Below are 22,639 nucleotides of genomic sequence, written 5' to 3' on the forward strand. Positions count from 1 at the left end.
AAATAGGTACTAGACGAGAAAATCCTTAAGCCATCATCCAAAAACAAAATCAGACTACTCACTCACAGTCCTACCATAACACGGCCGTCCAGCTACACTGACGAGCAAGGAATACGTTCAATATGACCACGGTGTTGGAGGAGCTTGAGAGACAAGCTCAGGAGAAAGAATCTGTTTAAAGTTAAACTATTACGGTAGTTGTGCAATTAGAGAGATGAAAGTGCTTAAGGAACGATACCAAAACAGAGGACAGTTTAAAATGTGCTCCAACCCATGCATGGGATATAAAATAAATAAATTAGAAGAGGATGCTTTGCTCTGTAATAAAAATAAACTTCTGTCCTACATGCAAAACTGTAAAAACAGTAAGGAAGGAAACAAGCACTGCCCATCATGAGGCTTGAACACATCATCCTCATGATGAAGCATGCCGATATAGTGCTGCGTTCCGATGCTTTCTGTTAATAGGAACAGAGACATCTGTAAGAGTTAAGAGATGGTGCCAAGTTCAGGGCAAAACAAAGAAAATCTAGCTGCTGTTAGGAATATCATTATTAATGATGTGTGAGACTTTTTATCCCTAATATTACAGTACCTGCCTGTTACATGTCAGAACTAATGTTTTCCCAAGTAGTTTATCTAATTAGGACAGCTCCTCTGTCCAGATATACAATTAGCTACAACTTATGTATATAACAGAGATTTGAGAATGAAATGGGGCATGGACAGAGTGGATCATTCTTAACAGTGAGTACTCTGTCTTTTTTATCTGAATCACTGTAATATTTTGATAATGCTGGAGCCTTGAAGGTCTCCTTAAGCTGCAAACTTTCTTTGGCTCTGTGGTGGCATCAGCCATCTTCTATGGAGCTGCATGTTGGAGCAGTGGCTTATCTGTAGCTGAGAAAAAGTGGCTGGATAAGCCGATCAAGAGGACCAGCTCTATGATTGGATGCCCTCTGGACTCAGTGCAGGAGGTGGGAAACAAAAAAGAGCATAATTAAAATAACACCTCTGTTGGATAATGTCTCCAACTCTATGCATGAAGCTGTTGCAGAACTGGAGAGCTCCTTCAGTGACCGACTGCTGCACCCTAAATGCACCAGGGAGCGTTATCACAGATCCTTCCTCCCAGCAGCAGTAAGACTTTATAATCATCACTGTTCCCAACAACCACAATAAGCAGTTTCTATCTTGTGCAAAATGATGGCAGCATGTCATTTAACTGACCATCTCTGGTGTTGCTGCCATTTTTACATATCCACTACTGTAAAAAAGGTCTGCAGCTGTACATTGATTATTTATTCTTCAGATAACTGCACAGTATTTGATTGATTTATCTCACAGTGGAGAAATGTACTTTTATATTTTCTTTTATATTAGTAAAAAAACTACACAGTACATTATTTTATTTATTTTTATTTTTGCAACTTTCGCTTATTCTGTAATTTGTATACCCATTTCAATGTTTACATTTGTGCGACCACTTGTACACTGAAAAAAAATAAAAATTTGCAACCCTTTTTTGCATTTATTTGATCCTATTTAGTTACTTTAACATAATTGTTTTATGTCCTATCCTGCTAACATGAAACAATTGTGTTAAAGTAACTACAAATGATTAAGTAAATACCACTAACGGCTGCATTGTTTTTTCAGTGTAGGTTTTGGACAAAAAAAAAAAAATACTCCAAGTTGTTTAAAAAAAGGAAATCAGCACCCTCTAGTGGATAATGAGTAAAAAAGCATGTAAGGAATTCACATCATGAACAAACAAATGCTCTCGAATAACATTTTCTTAGGCAGATATCTTTGCTTCATAAATATGTATACTATCGTTTACTATGCTTCTATTTTTTTTTCTCGGTTAAATGAATTTTCTTAATACTGATAAAGAAATTACGTAATCTTATACCTTTATTTTGAAAACGGTCGAGACGTTTAACCGGAAGTGGGGTTTAGCATTTTGGCACGCGCAGCTCACTAAGGAAAAGCTTCGGCGTTTATCAGCGGCAGGGAACTGTAAACACTAGCCTCCCAGGCTACTTCTCTATCAGTCATATATGGACGGAAATATAAGGTAAACCTCGTTTTAAATATTCCTGCCTCTGTTGCTGTGGATTTTCTGCACTGTAAACCAATAAACAAACGTTATTTTTGCAAAGGTTAGCTAACATTTTACCCAGTCTGTGGTTTGTGTCCTAATCTACACCTAAAGCGCTAACAGCTACATATGTGTGAGAACTTTGAAGCTCGTAAAGGTCTCATTCACATCACATTAACCCATGTTTCTGTAATAAGTTATATTTTGTTCAAAGACAGTATGTACCTGGGGAGTGCTCACAGTGCTAGCTCTCTAGCCTCTCCCAGATACTCACTGGGGAAGTTAACGTCGCTTATTTTAGTCTTTAAAATGGATATTTTCTTAGTCTACTAATGGGTTTCTATCTTTTTCTGAATATATTCAATATTTTAATACACTAAAATGTTTATTTTATTATTAGCCTCCTTCTTGGCCATTTAAAAAGCCACCAGTTGGCCTTTGTTAGCTTAGCTACTTGTTTATCAGTAAAAAAAATGTAGAATAACTTATTATTGAGTATTGTAGAAGTAAATGGCTTTTGTTGGCTTATTTGTCTGGAGCCATAAAGTTTGTGTCATCATGTGTTTCAAATGGGATATAGTCACTACCAAACTTCGTTTAATAGACCTAGGAGAGGTAATATTACAACAATCATAAGTATTAAACATACATTTAGGGTGCAGTTTATACATTAGTTACGCTTAAAAGTACAGAAACAAGTTTGCACTTATATACAATTTTAGAAATGTTCCCCAAAAAGTTCATATGCACTGTAATACAGAACTGTAATCATTACTGACTTATATCTATCCAGACATTAATTCACAAGGATATTTTTTCTCTAGTTTTTATGGAAAAACAGTATGAAACTAGTCAAATGTTTTGAAAATGACCAAGTTTAATCATTGCCTAAATTGCCTACTGGAAAGAGAGCAAACTAGCCAATATTAGATTGAAAAGCTTTACATGCTACCAAGTGTTAGAAGTGACCAGAGCGTCTTTTAGAGAACCCCATTAATTGATAGCAGAGGTTTTTTTTGTATTATATTGTATAAAATGATGTTAACAATACATTATTATTACAATATTAGATCCACACTTCAATAACAAAAGTTTACTCACCTGCCTTGGCTTGAATCTGAACATATGCGACACCCTGTCCTCAATCCATTGGGGGAGCTATGACTTGGTCCACCCTTTGCAGTTGCATGGCTTCAACTCCTCTGGGAATGCTGTTTACAATTTTTAGCAGCGTCTTTATTGATGCTTTCTGAAAATTCTTCCAGAATGATATTTGGGAGGTTATATACTGAAGCTGAATGAGAAGGCCTGGATCTATTGGGCTCTGCAGGACGATCAAGCTCTTCCACACCAAATGTTTTCATCCATGTCTTAATGGATCTTGCTTTGGTTTACTCTTGTGTTGGAAGACAAACAATTTCCAAACTATCCCGAAAAAAAAGTTGTTAGCGTGGAATTGTCAAAAATATCCGGGTATGCTGAAGGATTCAGGGTTCCTTCACTAGAACTAAGGGGCCAGACCTGTTTTATATGAAACAATCCAAAAACACATTTCCCTTTCCACTTTGCACAGGAAGTACTGTTTGCTTGCACTGTAAACACAATCTAGAAACTAGTAAAACATTTCTTAAATTAAGTGTATTTACCCTTAATTTGAGTAGGTAAATGCTATGATTTGCCAATGGAATGAGTATTTTTACTCTTAAAATAAGAAAATTAGATAATATGCACTTGAAATAAGACTGTGCAATTGTGTTTTCTTATTTTAAATGTAAATTGGCTTGTTCTATTGGCAAAGTGTCTCACTTACCTCCTTAATTCAAGAAAAAATACACTTATGTTAAGAAAAAAATAACTTAGCTAGATTTAGATTTTTTCCAGTGTGGCATTTACCAAACCCAGGCTCATCCATCAGATTTCCTGACAGAGAAGCACAATTCGTCACTCCAGAGTCCATTGGCAGCATGCACCACAGCAGTGCACCCAGCACCCTGCATTGCGCCCAGTGATTTTTAGAAACCAATTTGAAGGTCACACATTGTCTAAATGACTGCAGGGATTGACTGCAGAACGTTTGTGACCTCTGGGCCACAGCACCCCCACCCACCCCGCGCGTTCGTTTACGTCGCCTACAATTTCATGTCTTACCTTCAGTTTTCGCAATTGCTTCTACTTTGTGTGATACCACTGACAGTTGAATATTAAGGATAAAGTAAATTTCACGACTGGGTTTGTTAAACAGGAGGCATCGTATCGCAGTAGCAAGCTAGAATTCACTGCACATTCCTGAAAGAGAGTGTCAAATGTTTGCAGAAATAGTCTGCATGGTTAGGTACTTGATTTTTAAACACCTGCAGCCATGGAAGTTGTTGAAACACCTGATACCAATTATTTGGATGGGTGAGCAAATATTTTGATGATAAATTCTACTTGATAGCTTATTTGTTGCCGATGTTTGATCTCAGTCATATAACAAAGTTAAAAAATAACATATTACTTTAAAGAAAATTTGTGCAGAAAGTTTAAGATTGACCTAAACAAGGTTTAAAAATGTAAAAAATGGAGATTTGTTGTGATTTTATATTGTCTTCACAGGTTGACCTGAACCAGATATTGTTCTTCAGTGCATGGACACAAAGCCAATGCGAAGGTAGGTATAACATCACAGTAGTACTTTGCTCTTTCTGAAAACACTTAGAGCTCTGAGGGCCGTTCAACCGTAGTAGTGGAAAACGGTGAAATGCCACAATCTCCTATATGGTTCCAATGTCGTCCCAACAACAATCTTAACAGCTCTTTCAGACAGGAATTCAACATATCACTGATCTATGGGGGATAACTGGATGAAAATACTGTGTGATGAAAGGAAAAACAAAAATGTCTCCACATTGATTCAGCTACAAGACGGATAAACAGCAAGGCTTAGTTTTTATGACAAAACTCTTATTGAATTTGGTTAAAATTGAGATTCTCCACTGAAAGTCTGCAGCTTAGCTATTAGTGGTTTGGTTTGATCTGACCTCTTCTCTGTTTCTCTATCCTTGTCATTTAAACCTCTGGTCATTTTCTCCCTCCTTGGGTTAATGACTGTTACGGTTTAACAATACTGAAATAAATTATTGCTGAAATTAGGTGCTATGCATCAAGGCTCTGTCCATGTGATATATTTAATGTGACTAGTTGTTTGTTTTAGCATCAAAAGATTTTTAAAGTGATAAGCTGAGAAAGATATTCAGAAACTATGATTCCCTTTTTTCCTCCAGCAGCTGGTTGGCAACTCAATTTAGGACTATTTATCTAGGTCAGAGGTCTACAACCTGTGGCTCTTTGGACCTTTTACAATGGCTATTAATAGTGGCTAAAAAACGATAATGAGTTGAATAATTGTTTGTTTTTTGTTTTTTATGGTAGATTAATCAATGCCATTCTTAAAAGCGTGAGCAGTTTTTTTTTTTAAAGAACATATGAATTTAATTTTCACAACAGAATGACATTAAAGAATCAAAAATATGGATTTTAGATCTACATTTCTTGTCATTAGTGTGAAAACTGTTTTACTTTTTTTTATTTTTATTTTTTTTTAACATAGAATAATATTCTATAGAACAAAATCCAATCCACTTTATGAAACTTTTATGTTTTGTCCTTATTTTAAAAACTAAAAACAGCAAATAAACTGTTTGATTTTCAAATGGCCAATATATTTCTTTTTAATATTGAACAAAAATATAAAGTTTTAGTTAAAGGCCATGTAACATTCGTGGATCAGTCTGAGCGACCTTTATATAGCTGGACTCGGGGTAAAATGGCTCTTCAGCTTAGACAGGTTGCAGACCCCTAATCAAGGTCTATCTTTACTATGAACCCAGTGAAAAAGAACACTCTGTTTATTAAATTTGTTTCACACCATATAGTTAAGTCATCAATCACCAAAATAATGCTCAGCTCATGTTAATGTTTTGTGGCCCTAATGACTTGACTGAAGAATAAAGAAGAAACGGAATGTGGCCACACACACCCACATTCTATAAATAAAACTGCTGCCTTCACAATGGCTGAAAGCACCAAACCCTCTGTCGAAAACTAAAGAAAAGGAACATGTTGCATTAGCATGTATACATCGGTTAATGGGGTTGATGAATGAATGAGAGGGGGAGCTGATGTTGAATATCAGTATCATCTGATTAAAGTTGTTTCTGAACATTGATAAGTTGTTGCTGCAGATAAATTTTATTCAGGACAAATAGATCAAAAGTACAACTCTTCAGCTATTAATTTCTGCTTGTGACAAATTTAGCAAGAAGGTGGAAACATGGTGATGTTAAGCCAACTCGCCCCCATACCATTGCCTAAACTATGTGTTTTCAAGTGAAGGTGTTGTAATATTTTACTGAACCCTAAATGTGTGAATACTAAATAACTTGGGCTATGTTCACACCGCAGCCTGAAGTGACCCAAATCTGATTTTTTTGGCCCATATGTGACCTGTAGCTGATCTTTTCATGGCAGTCTGAACAAAACAGATTAGATTTTTTTTCCAGTGTGACCCAGACCACTTGGCTATGTGGTCCTGAATCCGATACGAATCTGATCTTTTCAAATGTGACCTCTGTCTGAACGGCCAGGTGGCATTCATCCGACCTGAACGCCATTAATACCCGACAAAGGTCACTATTCTGGGTCCTGCTATGAAGAAGCAGCAAGAAAAACAACAACCATGGCAGACGATGATGCGGAGAGCAGTATTTATGTTTAACCGTCTTGAAAAGATTGTGTTATTATGGTTGGGAAAGATCGCTAGATGCGCTCCGGCACTACCACCCATGTTTACTTCCGTAAACACAGAGCACGCTGGCCTCTACTTCACATGCCGGACAGTTGCGTTGTATGACTGCAGTTCACACAGGAGATCACATAGAAGTTGCATATATTTGGAAATGAGAACGGCATTTAAAAGAAAAATCGGATTTCACAAAAAAATCAGAATTGAGCATCAAGGCCTGCAATATGAACGTAGCCTTAGAGGCGCACGTCAATGATGTGACCCATAATGTTCCAACACTTGTAACATGCAAACTCAAACCCTTATACTCAGAACACTTATAATTATCAGTACAGAATAAAAAAAGTCCTGAAAAGGCCAAAGTAGCCAAACCATTAAAGGTGTTTAGGCATCACTAGGTGGACAGCTGTTTTATAAAGCAATCTAGTCATGGCAGCAAGTGGTTCCCTTATAGCACAGGTGTCAAAGTCATTCCAGAAAGGGCCATGTGGCTGCTGGTTTTCTTTCCACCCAAGCAGTAGCACACCATTCATCTCATCAAGGTGAGTCTAGTCTTAACCTGATGACTTGATGGGATGAATGGAGTCTGGTGTGCTACTGCTTGGGTGGAAAGAAAACCAGCAGCCACACGGCCCTTTCTGGAATGACTTTGACACCCCTGCCTTATAGCGATGTAGGTGCAGTGTTGTGTCGGCCTGCTCAGAGGTGTGGCTGCAAGTTAGCAGGTGAATGCAATCTTAACTGATCAGCAGCACACCTTGACAACCCAAATATTATAAATGAACCTGCCAGTCATTCACTGCTGTCCAAAAGAGCTTTAGGCTGTATAGGTTGTCCAAAAATAAGGGAATTATTCCAAAATAATGGTAGAAGGGTAGAATGGTAGAAGAAAATAAGCTACCGGTAAGTTTGCTAGTTGCTCCAGGTGAATTGGGTTCCAAAACCAAATAATGATGGTTGAGTATGATATTTACTGAAATGGATCTTTAAATGATTTTTGGTTGGTGCTGTGAAAATCTGTCAAGCTCTGCTTCAAAGGGACTGTGTTCTCTGTTTTAAAACGACTGGGGGGTGGGAACTGGCATCATCTGGTGTGGATACGTTTACACTGACCGCAGCATCTACAGGTCAGCAGCACTACTATATTTGGTTCAGCTGACTTAGAACTAGCTCAGGTCCGTGCAGAGGCAATGGATCAGTATCATATGAGTACAGAGGGAGGTTTGTAGTATGATATGTCCTACTGGTTAGTGTTGTGTTAAAACCTTGATGCATTAAAAGTTTTTCCATTAGTATATAAAGGCTCAGTGTTGTAAAACTTTGGTTTTCTTAAATATGGGTTATCATGAAGACCTGCATATTCCATGCAATATGCTAAGCTAAAATGCTACACTACCAAGGCCAGCTATCATCGCTCTTATCCCCTTTCACATGTCCCGGTCATTATCACTTCAGTAGGTTCTTTAACAGTGGTCTAGTTTCTTGTCAGCCCAAAAGCCTTTAAATTTTCATCCAATTAAGGTTTAATTCATGTTGTTTTATTTGTGTTTTTTGTCATCTTCCAAGCTTCCAATCTCTGGGAAAAGATAACTGACTTTTTATATGAGGGTATATCCCAGCTTTGGATTTTCTTTTGATTTGAATAAGGAACACATTTAAAAAACATAACTTTAATATATAAAGTTGACCATTTATTTGGTTCAGTGTATTTAGTTCAGTGGCTTCTTTTTTTATAAGATAAAATCTTAACCTTAGAATATCTATAACTGTGTATAAGCGGTTTGTTTTCTTTCTTGTAAATTTTTCACACAGGTTACTTCTGTTACATAATCACGTTCACTTCAATTCTTAAGCTTTTTTACCACAAAGATAAAGAATAAAAGCCTATACTTTCCCTTTAGTTACAAAACAAAAATATTTTGGATGCCAAGCTGCATTTTTGTCACGTTTTCCATACTCAAAGTTTTTCATTTTTTTTTTTTTTTTTGCTCTCCTTTTCTAACGCAAGGGCCACCAGCGCACGTCAGGACGCCACTGGAATGGACATCACCAGCCGCTGTACCCTGGGGGACCCCAACAAGCTCCCTGAAGGGGTCCCCCAGCCAGCACGCATGCCTTATGTATCAGACAAACACCCACGGCAAACGCTGGAGGTGATTAATCTGTTGAGAAAACACCGGGAGCTGTGTGACGTGGTGCTCGTCGTGGGTGCCAAGAAGATTTATGCCCACCGTGTGATCCTCTCTGCCTGCAGCCCGTATTTTAGGTATGAAAGGACACACTGGCATGTTTTTGTCACATTTAATGTCATTATCTGGGGTGGGTCCTAAGAATCAGTCTCAGCAATATTAGAGCTGTGCTTTGATGGTCTCCTCAGGGCGATGTTTACCGGGGAGCTGGCAGAGAGCAGGCAGACAGAAGTGGTTATCCGGGACATTGATGAGAGAGCCATGGAGCTGCTCATTGACTTTGCCTACACCTCACAGGTAATGAGGGGGACGTTTAAGGTACAAAAACAGTTTCAGCAACATTTCCACAGTCGGACGCCTAAGACAAAGCTTCAGTTAATGGCAAAGAGGTTAACCTACTTTTGTATTGATCAATTTTAATGGTATACCACCTCTTTGCCAAAATCCTCTGTTTACACAGGGAGACTTCAAAATGTTTTATTAAAACTCATAACAATCTGGCTTCTTAAGGGTCAGTTTCTTTTGTTTAATTATAAATTGATGTTTAAAAAAGCCCCACTTATTAGTAAAACCTGCTTCCTAAGTATTAAGATCTTAAAAATGAGGGTGTTATGGCTCTACAGGCACAATATGTGTGCCTGGGAAAACCCTACCCAGTGTTGGCTTGATTGGCAAGGGGAAAAGCAATCTAGGTATATCAGAAGTGTCATTTTCTGTGGCCTTCTAGGTGACGGTGGAGGAAGGGAACGTTCAGACGCTGCTTCCTGCTGCCTGCCTTCTCCAGCTGGCTGAGATCCAGGAGGCCTGCTGTGAGTTCCTGAAGAGGCAGCTGGATCCATCCAACTGTCTGGGCATCAGGGCCTTCGCCGACACTCACTCCTGTCGAGAACTGCTGCGAATCGCAGACAAGTTCACACAGCACAATTTTCAAGAGGTGAAAAACAGAATACCGCAGTCTGGGGAAAAAAGGATTTTTAACTTTTGGGTGTTTCACTCCTTCAACTGCATTTATAGGGCACAGGGTGTTACTTTAGTGATTTAGAGTTTTCCATCGTGCTATAAAGGCATCACTCCTTGTACTTTAGGACTAGGTCAGGGGTGCTTTAAAGGTTAGGCTTTTAATATCTAATGAATCTCAAAGATAAGAATGTGCAGAAATATGTTCTCTCCTTTTAAATTTTACCATTTCAAGATGGAATATGTGACATCTAGCTGATCTGTGAAATAAGTTTAACCAGATTTCCTAGCATTATTTAGTGAAGAACATCTCCCTAAAAATAAGCTTTGAAACTTCAGCAACATTCCAGCATTCTTCAAGAATGCAGGATTTCTAACCCCAATGTTAAATGGTGATTTAGTTTTCAGCCAACGTAAATGCATTGATTCTTTGTGAGACCAGTTTTATTTATTTTGTTTAGGTTAAAAATAAGTGATGGTACAAACAAATATTTCTGGAGTTTTGATTAGTGTGTAGAAAAGAAAAAAAATAGAGAAAACTGTTTACTCAAGTATCTGTGTTCTGGTAATTTAGTAACGATGCCTAAACAGTTTTATGTCCTTTAAAATCTGACACACAGCTGCCAATATTGTTTGGAATTGCACAGTAACTGGGTAATGTTGGTCTGACATGGTGACATTAAGTATATTTCAACTCCTAAAAGATTTTAGTAATTTCAGACCTTCCTACTAAAGCTGACTAATAACTGAGGCTTGAATTCTCCTCTGGGTAATCGTAGGTAATGGAAAGTGAGGAGTTCATGTTGCTTCCTGCCAACCAGCTGATTGACATCATCTCCAGTGATGAGCTTAATGTGCGGAGTGAGGAGCAGGTGTTTAACGCTGTAATGGCGTGGGTGAAATACAGCATCCAGGAACGCAGACCTCAGCTACCACAGGTTTGTTAGAGGGGAGGAAATATTGTTACTATTGCAAGGTGTACAATTCCTCAGTCCTTCTGATTGTAGATTTGTGGATCTTCTGGATCCACAAATTTACTTTGAGATATGAAACTTGTTTTATTGAAATGCTTTTACTTTTATCTGGTTTGTTGTTTTTGAGTTAAGCAATTTGTTTTTTTGTTTTTTTTAGTCCTAATAAGTTTCATAATCTCCTTATCAAAGTTCCTGAGATTCTTGCTGCTCTGACCCTTGTTCTCTGCAGGTCCTGCAGCATGTACGTCTGCCATTACTAAGCCCAAAGTTTTTGGTGGGAACCGTGGGATCAGATCCTCTCATCAAAAGTGACGAAGAGTGCAGGTGAGTGGTTGCTTAGTGATAGCTTTTTTGTTAAATCTTTCTATAGCCCTTTTTTTCTCCACCCTCTTTCATGAAGCAGTTCCAGAACTGCTTTAGTGACAGACTGCAGCCCCCTAAGTTGATAGAGGAGCAATATCACAGATCCTTCATATAAGCTGCTAATCTTTGTAATCTCCTCTACACCCAACAGGCTCCATGTTTTTATGCCTGTACACTGGAAAAAATTATCTAGAAATAAGTAAAAATGTCTTATATTAAGTGTATTTAGCCTTAATTTGAGTAGGTATATGCGATAGTTTGCCAGTGGGATGAGTATTTTCACTCCTACAATAAGACAATTGGATAATATGTACTTTAAATAAGACAATGCAATTGTTACTTATTTTAAATGTAAATTGTCTTGTTCCAATGGCAAAATGTCAAATTTTCCTCCTCAATTCAGGAAAAAAATGCACTTATGTAGATTTACATCTTTTGCAGTGTGATATGCAGTTTTTTTTTTTTTTTTTTTTTGTACAAATAAATTGCCTGAAACATTTGGTCTGAGTATGGTATTATTTTTAGTAACTGGACAGGGTTTCTCAAATGTATTTCGTTTGCCTTTGAGGTGCAATTTACAAACCTTTAGGTTTGTGTATTTATATATATATGCTTGTGCAGCTCACGCAACAGAAATTCCTCACTGTAAAACAAAAAGAATGTTTCTATTGTAAAATATACAGAAAGATAACAGAAGTTCTCCACCCTTGCAGGGACCTGGTTGATGAGGCCAAAAATTACCTTTTGCTCCCACAAGAGAGGCCGCTAATGCAAGGCCCCAGAACACGCCCTAGAAAACCTATTCGGTGTGGAGAGGTTCTTTTTGCAGGTCAGTGACTTCAGCCACTCTGCTAAATATAGTTTACCTCTGGCAGTATGTCATATGTTATTGTTTTCTTCTCATCTTGTTTTGCAGTTGGTGGCTGGTGCAGTGGAGATGCAATTTCCAGCGTGGAGCGCTACGATCCACAAACTAACGAGTGGCGCATGGTGGCGTCGATGAGTAAACGGCGATGTGGAGTCGGGGTCAGTGTACTCGATGACTTGTTGTATGCTGTGGGCGGTCATGATGGCTCTTCATATCTCAACTCTGTAGAAAGGTGACTGCAACCAGCTTATCTTTTTACAAATTGACGAAAAAGTAAAAATCCCACATTTAAAAAGTGATCAAATTGTCTTCAAAACAAATTTCTATCGACACCCATTTCCTGCAGATATGATCCTAAAACCAACCAATGGAGCAGCGACGTGGCTCCAACCAGCACTTGTCGAACCAGTGTGGGTGTTGCCGTGCTCGGTGGATTTTTGTATGCAGTAGGAGGACAAGATGGAGTGTCATGTCTCAACATTGTTGAAAGGTAGCATTTGGTTTCCTTGTTTTTTTTTTTTTTTGTTTTTTTTTCCCACACTTACCCCGAAATCCCAAATCCTCCATGACTGACCTGCTGCGCTTTAGACCTGTGTAAAGCAAAGCCTACAGCCTCCCCTGTTCCTCCTGTCCTGCTCCGCTCAGACTTCCTTGGGGCTCGAGCAGAGCATGCACGGTATTATTAAATTCATAGGAGTAAAACATGCGGTAATGAACCTAATATGAAATATAAAAAAGATCCCTATCAGCTTCCAGCATATGTGCAGTTTCTGCCCAAATACTTTCTTTTTGTTGTGGATTATTGTAACAGGGATAACAAAGATCATTCATGGTTTGTATGAACTATGTTGGTTCTCTACTTCCAAACTCAGCGTATCTTCATACATCCCTGCGATAAGAAGTTTCTTTTGAAGTTGTGAGATGCGCTCAGTTTTTTTTGACACAATTTGATTAAACTTTTAGACATCTCAATCAAAATAAACATTTTAATTGAGATGAGGAATCTGCTTCCTGGTGTGTTGAAGTACCAATAAATTTCAAACAATCATTTAATTAAAAAGCCTTAGTTTTTGGCAATATATGAGAATTATGCTGTAATTTGTAGTTACTGATCTATCGTTACTATATTTTAATTTGACAAATTGGATCTTCTCGTCATTCTTTTTCTGTTTGGTGCGATTGCATTGTGGATCTTGAAGCAAAAAAATAGCTTTGCTCCGTATTTTGACGGTAGAAGATGGAGAAGACTTACATGGACGGTCACGTGTGGAGATGTAATGGTGGATGTGGAACAGTTCTCATTTATTAACATGACAGACAAGTACTCCATACAACGTATGTGAGCGGGACAGTGTATGTGGAATCTGGGGGTTACACTTTATAAAATATGTAATCTTGCCCAGGTGTCCAATTTCCGGCCTGTAAGGAAATATATATGTGTAATGAAAACTTAAAAGAAAAGGAGATTTTTGCTGTTACTGAAACTTATTTTATCTGTAATTAACTGTTTTCTTACATAACTTTTTTGAGGTATGATCCAAAGGAAAATAAGTGGACTCGTGTTGCCTCAATGAGCACCAGGCGTCTTGGTGTAGCTGTTGCTGTGCTGGGAGGATTTCTTTATGCCGTCGGAGGATCTGATGGGACTTCTCCTCTTAACACAGGTGCTTAATCTTGTAGAGGGAATAAGTTGATCGGCAGTTTATTGAAGGAAACTTTTTGTCATGTGAATCAATAATTTTCTTTTTCTGTCAATCTTTTATCAGTGGAGCGCTATAACCCCCAAGAAAACCGCTGGCACACGGTTTCTCCAATGGGAACCAGAAGAAAACACCTTGGATGCGCGGTCTACCAAGACATGATATACTCTGTCGGAGGGAGAGACGACACTACGGAGCTGAGCAGTGCAGAGCGATACAACCCCAGGACCAACCAGTGGTCACCTGTTGTAGCCATGACGTCCAGACGTAGTGGGGTGTGAATCTGAACATTTGTTTGTTTAGTCAAAATGCCTTTGTTTGGTCTTTTTGTTTTTTTGCTGCCACACTAATCTGTTGTCTCTGTAGGTGGGCTTGGCTGTAGTGAACGGTCAGCTGATGGCAGTAGGTGGCTTTGATGGGACAACATATTTAAAAACGATAGAAGTATATGACCCAGATGCTAACACGTGGAGGTAAAGCATTTAATTACTTTTTGATTGCGTTTTTTAATTACTAAGCAAATCATAAATCTGTATTTAAAAAAACAAGAACAAATCACTCTTTATCTAGGCATTCAGTTTGCATCTCATCAAAATTATGTTTTAGTTAGGTTCTAAGCGAATCAGCAACTGGTATTGAGTTTATGTGGGATTATTTTGTAGACGAAATGAACCTGTTGGGTTTGTGTTATGATATCAAAGGAAGACATGGATGTTCTGTAAAACATCAACATTTGGGGTGTAGCTTTTTGCCCTACCAAGTATCCGACTAAAGTTAGAGTTTGGCCTCAGGTGTTTTACAGCATGAAGAACATGGTGGCTGTACTATGCATTAAAATCATTAAGCAATGTTCTTAAGCTGGAAGTTAGTTGATGTTCCACAAATTGACCCATAGCATTGTATTTTTTAAACGAGTCCACTTTCCAAGCTCTGAACAGCATCTTCACAGCAAGGCACTGCCACCATGTACCACTTTAGGGATGTGTTTATAACATTACTAATTATGTTTAAAGTTACTTCTGCAAAGCATAGCATTTGTTTTATTTACCTGTCTTCATTTAAATATCACCCATTTTCTCCAACTTATTTAACATGTTTGTTTTGTTGCTTTCTGTTCTCTCCACTTGTCTGTTTACTTTTCTCCAGGTTGTACGGTGGAATGAACTACCGCCGGTTAGGTGGAGGTGTAGGCGTGATTAAAATGACTCACTGTGAATCTCACATATGGTAGTGGCACCTCCCGTCCACGCCTCCTGTCGCACTCCTTCACTTCTCCTGACGTCTTGATGGATATTTGACTCTTGTGCCTCTGAGAGAATGTTACACAGACGGATGAGGACAATAGAGAACAATGGGAGTGGGAGCAAGGAGGAAAAAAATGGGGACAGATTGTGAACTGAAGTTCATCCCTAAACTTTACTGAGAAGTCATGACGTTTATACTTGCTGTATTTTCTCTGATCGACCATTCTCATCACTAAGGAGATGCAGCAGGAGAGAAGTTTACAGAACATCATTAGGCTTCCAGTTTAAACGGAGGTGCACTGTGTTTTCATCACCACGCCTGACGGTCTGGGATTGAGTTAGCATGTGTGACGGATGGAGCACACAATGAATAATACTGCTACTGGAGGAACACTAGGAGTTGGAGAAAAAACTTGGCCACCTCAACTCATATTTTTTTTTTTTTTTTTTACTGAGGAGCCACGAGTCTTCTGGAAACAACAGTTCCCACTGACGGCAGTGATCTTTGCTTCATCTTTCTTTCCTGTGGCTTTGTCCATGTGTCTCAGCTGTGGCTGTTTACCCATTTGGATTTTAAATACAAAATGTCATTTGACTCAACGGTTGGATCTAATTGGCTAGATAGTTTAAATGGGGCCGACTGTTACGTAGAATGTTTTTAGAATTAAGTTAAAGCTATATTGAGTGTAATTTTTTTGGATGAAAAGAAATCAAAATTGTCAGAATTTCACTGTTATAACTCCACTGTTAAATCTTACAGACAACTGATTAAAACATAGATGTTTTGGTCAACATTGAGTTTGCATCAGTATCTCCTCCACAACTCCTCTGTATCCCAGTTTGGGCTCTAGATGCAAATGTTGGACCAGTTTGAGCTGAACTGTAATAATGAGTAGCCAGCCTTACTGTCAGTTTAAAATGGCTATACCATTCAGTGCTAGGGTCTATGTTTTCTAACTTTAAAAAAGTGGATCTTTTTGCCACTGATTAATTTATATTTGATGTAGGACTGAATGAAAACTTTGTTTATGAAGGATTATATCACCTGGTTTAGCCATGTGCCAGTTTCTTTTAATTGTTCTGGGTTTTTTGTGTTTTTTTGGCAAATATGGTTGAACTTAAGTCTAGTTTCAAACCTCACTGAGTTTAGCAATAAGGTAAAATGCACGCAGCATAAGAATTCAGCTTAAAATAGAAAATCAATACATCTCATGTAAATTTGGCCCTTTTTCCAGCCTATGTGATCTAGTTGCTATCATAGATGCAGTTTTTACTTTCAAGTTCACCATCTTCACTCTTCATTGACATCTGTAATGTTCCCAATCCTATGTCATCTGGCAGTTATCTGCATCAAATTACTTTTAGGTCTGTGCTTGAAACTTCTACTGTAAATGCAGTCTAAAACATTTTTTTTTCCTGCTGTAAAAGTGACGGATAAAGTAGCACTAATGGTCAGTAATCTGACTACAAGATTTTATGACACAGGCCCATGTTCTGTCCCTTGTTTTCAGGAGAAGGTAGCAGTAGCACCCCTTACTGGAGGAATGGTATATTACAGCACAAAGTCAAACCATTACCCGGACCTAAACACTAATCTCAGCTCAGTGTACAGCCAGCATAGATGGTGAAATCAGCTTGGATGTATTTGTTGCTCTAAGATTGTATTTCTGTTTCAGTATTTGTTTCTTAAACTTGATTTATAAAAGTTTCCATGGCAACGAGGAGCTATAATAGTAAAGGTTTAAATAAAACTTGACATTTCAAGCCTTACAGCATTCATTCTATGCCCAGGTGTACTCACCCCTTATTAACCCTATCTAGGATTCCCTTTGTGTTAAACTCTCATCTGTTAAATAGAAGACTGAAACTGATACTGGCTTAATTATTTGAAATCATTTTGCAACAAGGACCTAATCTGAATGTATGCATGTGACTATTCAGCATTTTGACTTGTTCAGGGCTTGTCTTTCAATAAGGTGTTCCCTTAACAACAAAAAGAAAAAGTCATTTATGCCTTTTGAATGCCCACTTACATTTTAACTTCTGTATGCTTCCTGGCAACATTGAAAGTGGGCTGTGCAGCATGCAATACGTGTATATTTGTAGTGATATGCATACTGTGCTGCCAGTTTCTTACACCAAAATGCTGTCTGGATAACTGGTTGGCTCACAAGAAGCTACTGTTAAAAACAACATAACTGTTTCTGCTTTTGTCCCTGGCAATTCATTTACTGTTCACTTGCTTTATTCTATGATAAATGTTTAACACAGGCTAATAAACTGCTCCATTCTCTCTGTCTGAATTCTTCTCTCACAACTTTTACATTTCTTTAACTTAGCAGAGGTATTTTCTTTGACCAATTGCAAACTAATTATTAGTGCAATTGCTTTTCCTTTAGTTAATGCTAGATCCATGAGTTATTCTGCAAAATCTTAGTCGATGTGAGATACTACAAAGCAGGAGAAATAATTTTATTGGTGTATGTCATATTGATTTGAAAGGTTTTCGGTAACTGGAAACTGGCTTACCTGGGTCTGATTATTGAAACTAAAAACCTAACTTGTTCTGGTCTTTTTAGAGAGATTTCAGGAGAGTCAACACCTATAAACCTAGAACAGTAATCATTTTTTTTCCTGTTGTATTTATTAAAATGCTTACCTGTGGCAAAACATCTCTATGTAGTCTAAACCCAAAAAAACAACTGCTAGCCTTGAATCAGACTGAACTCAGAACTAACGCACGTCTTTTTTACTCTCCTGGTTTTTAATAGAAGAGAATCAATGGAAGTTGAAGCTTTGTGTTAAATGTCTGCTCCTCACAGAAATGTTCTCTCCTGCAAGACATTTGAGTTATTAGTTTTTTAGAAAACATACTGCAAGTGAAAAAAGATATTTTGATCTTGGAATTTCAACATGGAGATGATCAAAAATCAGTTAAATTTATATCTTGTCCACTTTCACCTGTGAGTAGAGTCATCATGCTATTCTTTGAGGTTTTCCTTTAAAGGTATAGGGGAAGATTCTCCCTAAATTTTGAAAAGAACCATCTCCTCTTAAAAAGAAAAAATGCAAATGCACAACCCTGTACCTGCTCCTGAGAGCGAACACCTATTGAAAATTGCTGTTTGCATCGCACATTCGAGCTTACTTCCCCAAAGAAGATTTGCAATTTTTTTTTGGCTAGTGCATCCTAAAGACAAAACCCCCAGACCTAAGATGAGTGGGGTGGTGTATGCAGTTAAATGCAGTGAGGAATGCTCTCATCTTTACCGTACATTGGAGAAACCAAACATCCTCTCCACAGATGCATTGCTCGACACAGAAGAGCTACCTCATACGGACAGGACTCTGCTGTCCACTTGCAGCTTAAGAACAAGGGACACTCATTTGAGGACCATAATATTCACAGAATGTTTGTTTTTGGAGACAGGTGGTTTGAAAGGGGTTTGAAGGAAGCCATTTATGTTGAGAAAGAAAAAAAAGAACAGCCTTAAAAACAGAGGGGGTGGACTCAGGTTTCAGTTCTCGAAAACCTACAATAGACTTGATTCCTTCCCACTATCATTTCAACCCCCAACTCCCATGCAAGAGACAATACATCTTTCCTGGGCAGCCAAGCCAACAATTGCCCCTAACGACCCCCCTTTCAGAGGCATAGCCCAGTATCAGGTATAGCAGGCCAACAAAGAACCCTAAACGACTCCCCATTCTGGCTCAATTTGTATGTCTTCTTTGCCAAAACAAGTTTTTGGGTTACTATATAAAGCTTTGAACTCAATGCTAATTCTGAGAATTTGAATTGAAAAAGCTTCCTGGATGGAAAGTGAAACGCCTTCAAACTTGGAAACGAAGACCAGTTAAGTTTTTTCGACCATTTTCTCTTATGACCCTCGGCCATTTTCAAAGAACCGTGGTGAGAAAGGCTGTAACAGTAGCTGACCACCCATATAGGCCCAATCCCAAACCGGTCCCTAAACACAAACCATGAGCACTAACCCTCAGTTTGCCTGTTCCTGCGGAGAGTCCGCCACATTAAGAGACATCCCAAACCACACAGTGGGTAGGACCAGTGGAACATTCAGCCCCTACATAGTGAGTCTGCATCAGCTGTAGGCTCTCTGGCATTCAGCAGCAGGTGTAACAGCGGCCTGGTGGTGGATAGAACACATTCAAATGTAAATACTGCTGGTTTGCTGTATCTTCGACACACTGGATACACATATAGAAAAAATTTTATTGATTCCAAAATTGAAGGTCCTCTTTCAAATAGTTTTATTTGACCGTATAAATTTGCTTTAAGAAAGGCGCAAAAGTTTAACATCACGTTAACCTGCGCCACAGACCTACAGCCATGCACATGGGGTGTCACTATGTTGTCATAGCAACGACTGCTTTCTTTTTCCAGTGGAGGGAAGAAGCCATCCTTTTCTCATTTATATTTATATAGTATGTTATTATTATTCAGTATTTTGAAGGATTACTGTTTGAAAATGAGTATTATGATCTACTGTATAGAGGAAAATATGCTGTAATGTGATTTACAAAGGAGAGTAAAGTTATTATTTGTTTTTGGTTTTTTTGTTAATTTTTATACATTGTCAAAACTTCTTTGTCAAATTGTAGTGAGTGGTTAATTTATGGTGTGTTTAAATAAAGGCTATTTCTACCTTGCTACAAACAAGCTGTGTGTAAAGGAACTGCCTGATTTTAAAAAGGGAGATCATAGAACATTTCTTAGCTATGCCCAAAACAGTTTAAAATTGTATCGGCTTAATTCCTTCTTTTTTTTTTTATCAAGGCTCACTTTGACCATTTATCAGCAGTCTGGCTCCAAATCTTAAGAAGTGGCCCCTCCATAATTATCATTTCATGATAATCACCACGACTGTCACAGTGAACTTAATGTTTTTGAACAATATAAAACTGATCTTAAATTATGTAAGATTTGGTTAAAGAATACTTTCAATAAACAATTTCTATTCTTACCCCTATATTTTTTGTGTGTGGCAAAGAAAAAAAGCCCACTTGAAAGAATAGAAAAAAAATAGTAATTAAAGGTCTATCTTGATTGTAAAATCATGTATGGAGGAAGTGATCAATATTTGAGATGAGAAGCTTTGAGCCAAAGTAACCCACATAATTCAAAGGGGGGATTTAAAAGCCCTCTGTAGGTAGCCAAGTCTGCCTGTATTATTCCAAAAATGATTAGATAACTATTTGTGACAAAGGCTGAAATAAAAAGCATAACATTCTGATGTGCTTTAGGTAGATATCCTGCATCCTCTGGTTCTGCACCAGCGTTGTTATTCTAACACCTTGATGTGCATCAGCACTCCTTTTAAAAGCTGTCTAACTAGCCTGTGTAAAATTAGAGTGCTGGATGTTTAAAACATCATGGCAGGGAATACAGGGAGCACAAATTATGAGATTAAATTAGTTAAATAGATCTATTTTGTATATCAGAAGGGATATTTTTTTGCATATGATATGAGTCTTGTGCAAAAACATCTGCCTCAAAAACCCTGAAGTAAAAATTGGGGTTTTAAGGGGAAACTGCTTCAGGTGGGCGAGATTTCCATCTCTAAAGACGCTCTTATTGTCAAAAATATGGGTTTTGAAATTGCTTATCTGCTTTGAAAAACGAGTCGGATTGTGATTAATTCATGGCTCATATTTTGAAGAATTTCTAACTCCAGTAAATAATGACATTTTCTGTTTAAACCTGCTGCATTTTAAAAAATCTTATCTGCACACTGTTTTGCAATGAAAAGGTATAAAAGTGAGCAGAGATGTGGTGAGAGAGTAATTCTGCATTTAGATACCCACCCTACATAACAAAACAGGAGGAATAAACATAACCTTTTTCCTTCATATCAGTTCATCTTCTGTTCATGTATTCTCTGAGGGGTTGCTGGTCAGGAACAGGACAGAGTGGGCAGCAGATTATAATTCTGAATCACTGTTTAGGTTAGAACTGCGTGCTAGATGGCGAGAAAGCCCCAGTGACACAACCATATATCTGGAGTTTACACACAGGACCAGCGTCAGGCTCCAGCCGAGGCACAAACCAATATAAAAAGATGTGCCCTGGGCAAAGGTTTCATAACTTGGTGTATATTTTAGAGGGTGGGTGATTCTTCTGAGACGGACACAGTGAGCAGGAGATTGTTCAGTGAAGAATAGCCTGCAGCCTCTGTGTACATTTATGAGACAGTTAAGAGAGAAGGATGGAATGGAGAAATAAGCAGCAGTGAAACAGAAAAAGCCAAGAAGCATGAATGTGGGAGTGTTTGCTTTCCATCAGATGAGTGGGAGCTTGTAGGTGTGCTGGGAGTCTGTTCACTCAGCCTTCAGGGCATAACATATATATAGATGCCTATTATATTACACTCATCTCTGCTTACTTTTTAACCCATCATATTGGAAATGTAAGGAGTCTGTAAATATATATCTAGTGGAAACAAAAAGCTTCAGTGACAATAAAAGGTTAGAGTGAAAATCTAAAAATTACAATCTAGGCATTTACTTTGTGGATTGACAAATTCTTAATTAGTTTCCAGTCAGGAGCAGGTGTTTTGCTGAAATAAAAGCTTCTCATAAAACCATCTGTCAAAATCATCCAATAATTTTTTTTTTACTTCACTTAGTAGCTTCAAAAAGCCACATCTCATCAGTTTTTGCCAAAGACAGTTTAAATGTTTCTTTTGATATGGAAAATAGATCTCTTTTTTCAGTTCACCATACTATAAATTAAGTTACAACATGCTTTAATGCACCTTGGAGGTGAACTTGCTCTACCGTTGGTCAGAGATTATGAGATAACCCTGGCTGGATCAACACTCCTAGGAGAGTTGATCCAGTCAGAGTATTAAGACATCAAAGAAGTCTCAAAATCTGACAGAACAAGTTTAAATATTTTAACAGTCTTACCTAAGACCACAGCTGTAAAGTAAGAGGGGAAGAAAGAGCTCTACAGATCTTTGTAGTAAGAATCTATGGGATTGATGAACTGAACGCTGTGTTTGCAGTTACCCAAATAACAGTCAGAGCATGGCCGCTAATAGATAAGAAGGAATATAGCATGCAGGATCTGCTTCTGCTGCACTGATCTACATCTGTCAGCTAAACTGTCAATCATCAGACCAACTATGTATCAATGCAGCACCAGTGGAGAAAAATATTTTTCCCTCTTTTTTTTTTTTTTGGTCTATCAAGCAACTTTTATACCAGGTATGTGATGCTGGTAAACATCTAAAACTGTTTTTTTTAATGATCAATTTTAGTTTGACAAACAGTTAAGTTGCTGTAATGCAGTTTGTTAATTTGCCACACATGACGGTGTAAAAACAATGTCACACAGTTCTAACTTTGGGAAACATGCTAGATTTTATAGTGTGTCAAGTTCTGTCACATCTTTGAGGTACAGTATGCATGTTCACTCAAAATTACTTTAAAAT

The 22,639-nt window shown here is 38.0% G+C and overlaps 1 protein-coding gene across 1 annotated transcript; it reads left to right on the plus strand.

The window, feature by feature from the left end:
* Positions 1–1,962: 1,962 nt before the first annotated feature.
* On the plus strand, positions 1,963–17,484 carry klhl20 (kelch like family member 20). Its single transcript, XM_015384054.1, has 14 exons — positions 1,963–2,080; positions 4,700–4,754; positions 8,896–9,153; positions 9,265–9,373; positions 9,804–10,010; positions 10,813–10,971; positions 11,237–11,331; positions 12,084–12,199; positions 12,287–12,470; positions 12,585–12,728; positions 13,769–13,902; positions 14,005–14,213; positions 14,305–14,411; positions 15,085–17,484. The coding sequence occupies exons 2-14, from the start codon at positions 4,732–4,734 to the stop codon at positions 15,167–15,169; spliced, it is 1,830 nt and encodes a 609-aa protein (XP_015239540.1). The 5' UTR covers positions 1,963–2,080; positions 4,700–4,731; the 3' UTR covers positions 15,170–17,484.
* Positions 17,485–22,639: the final 5,155 nt, after the last annotated feature.

Source organism: Cyprinodon variegatus, unplaced genomic scaffold, assembly GCF_000732505.1.
Source record: "Cyprinodon variegatus isolate N-32 unplaced genomic scaffold, C_variegatus-1.0 Scaffold301, whole genome shotgun sequence".
NCBI lineage: Eukaryota > Metazoa > Chordata > Actinopteri > Cyprinodontiformes > Cyprinodontidae > Cyprinodon > Cyprinodon variegatus.

Excerpts from the sequence above, each read along its gene's own strand:
- klhl20 (XM_015384054.1), top strand. The coding sequence starts at position 4,732 with ATGGACACAAAGCCAATGCGAAG. Across the intron at positions 11,332-12,083 it reads AAAAGTGACGAAGAGTGCAG|GGACCTGGTTGATGAGGCCA; the intron begins GTGAGTGGTTGC and ends CCACCCTTGCAG. Across the intron at positions 12,200-12,286 it reads TGGAGAGGTTCTTTTTGCAG|TTGGTGGCTGGTGCAGTGGA; the intron begins GTCAGTGACTTC and ends CTTGTTTTGCAG.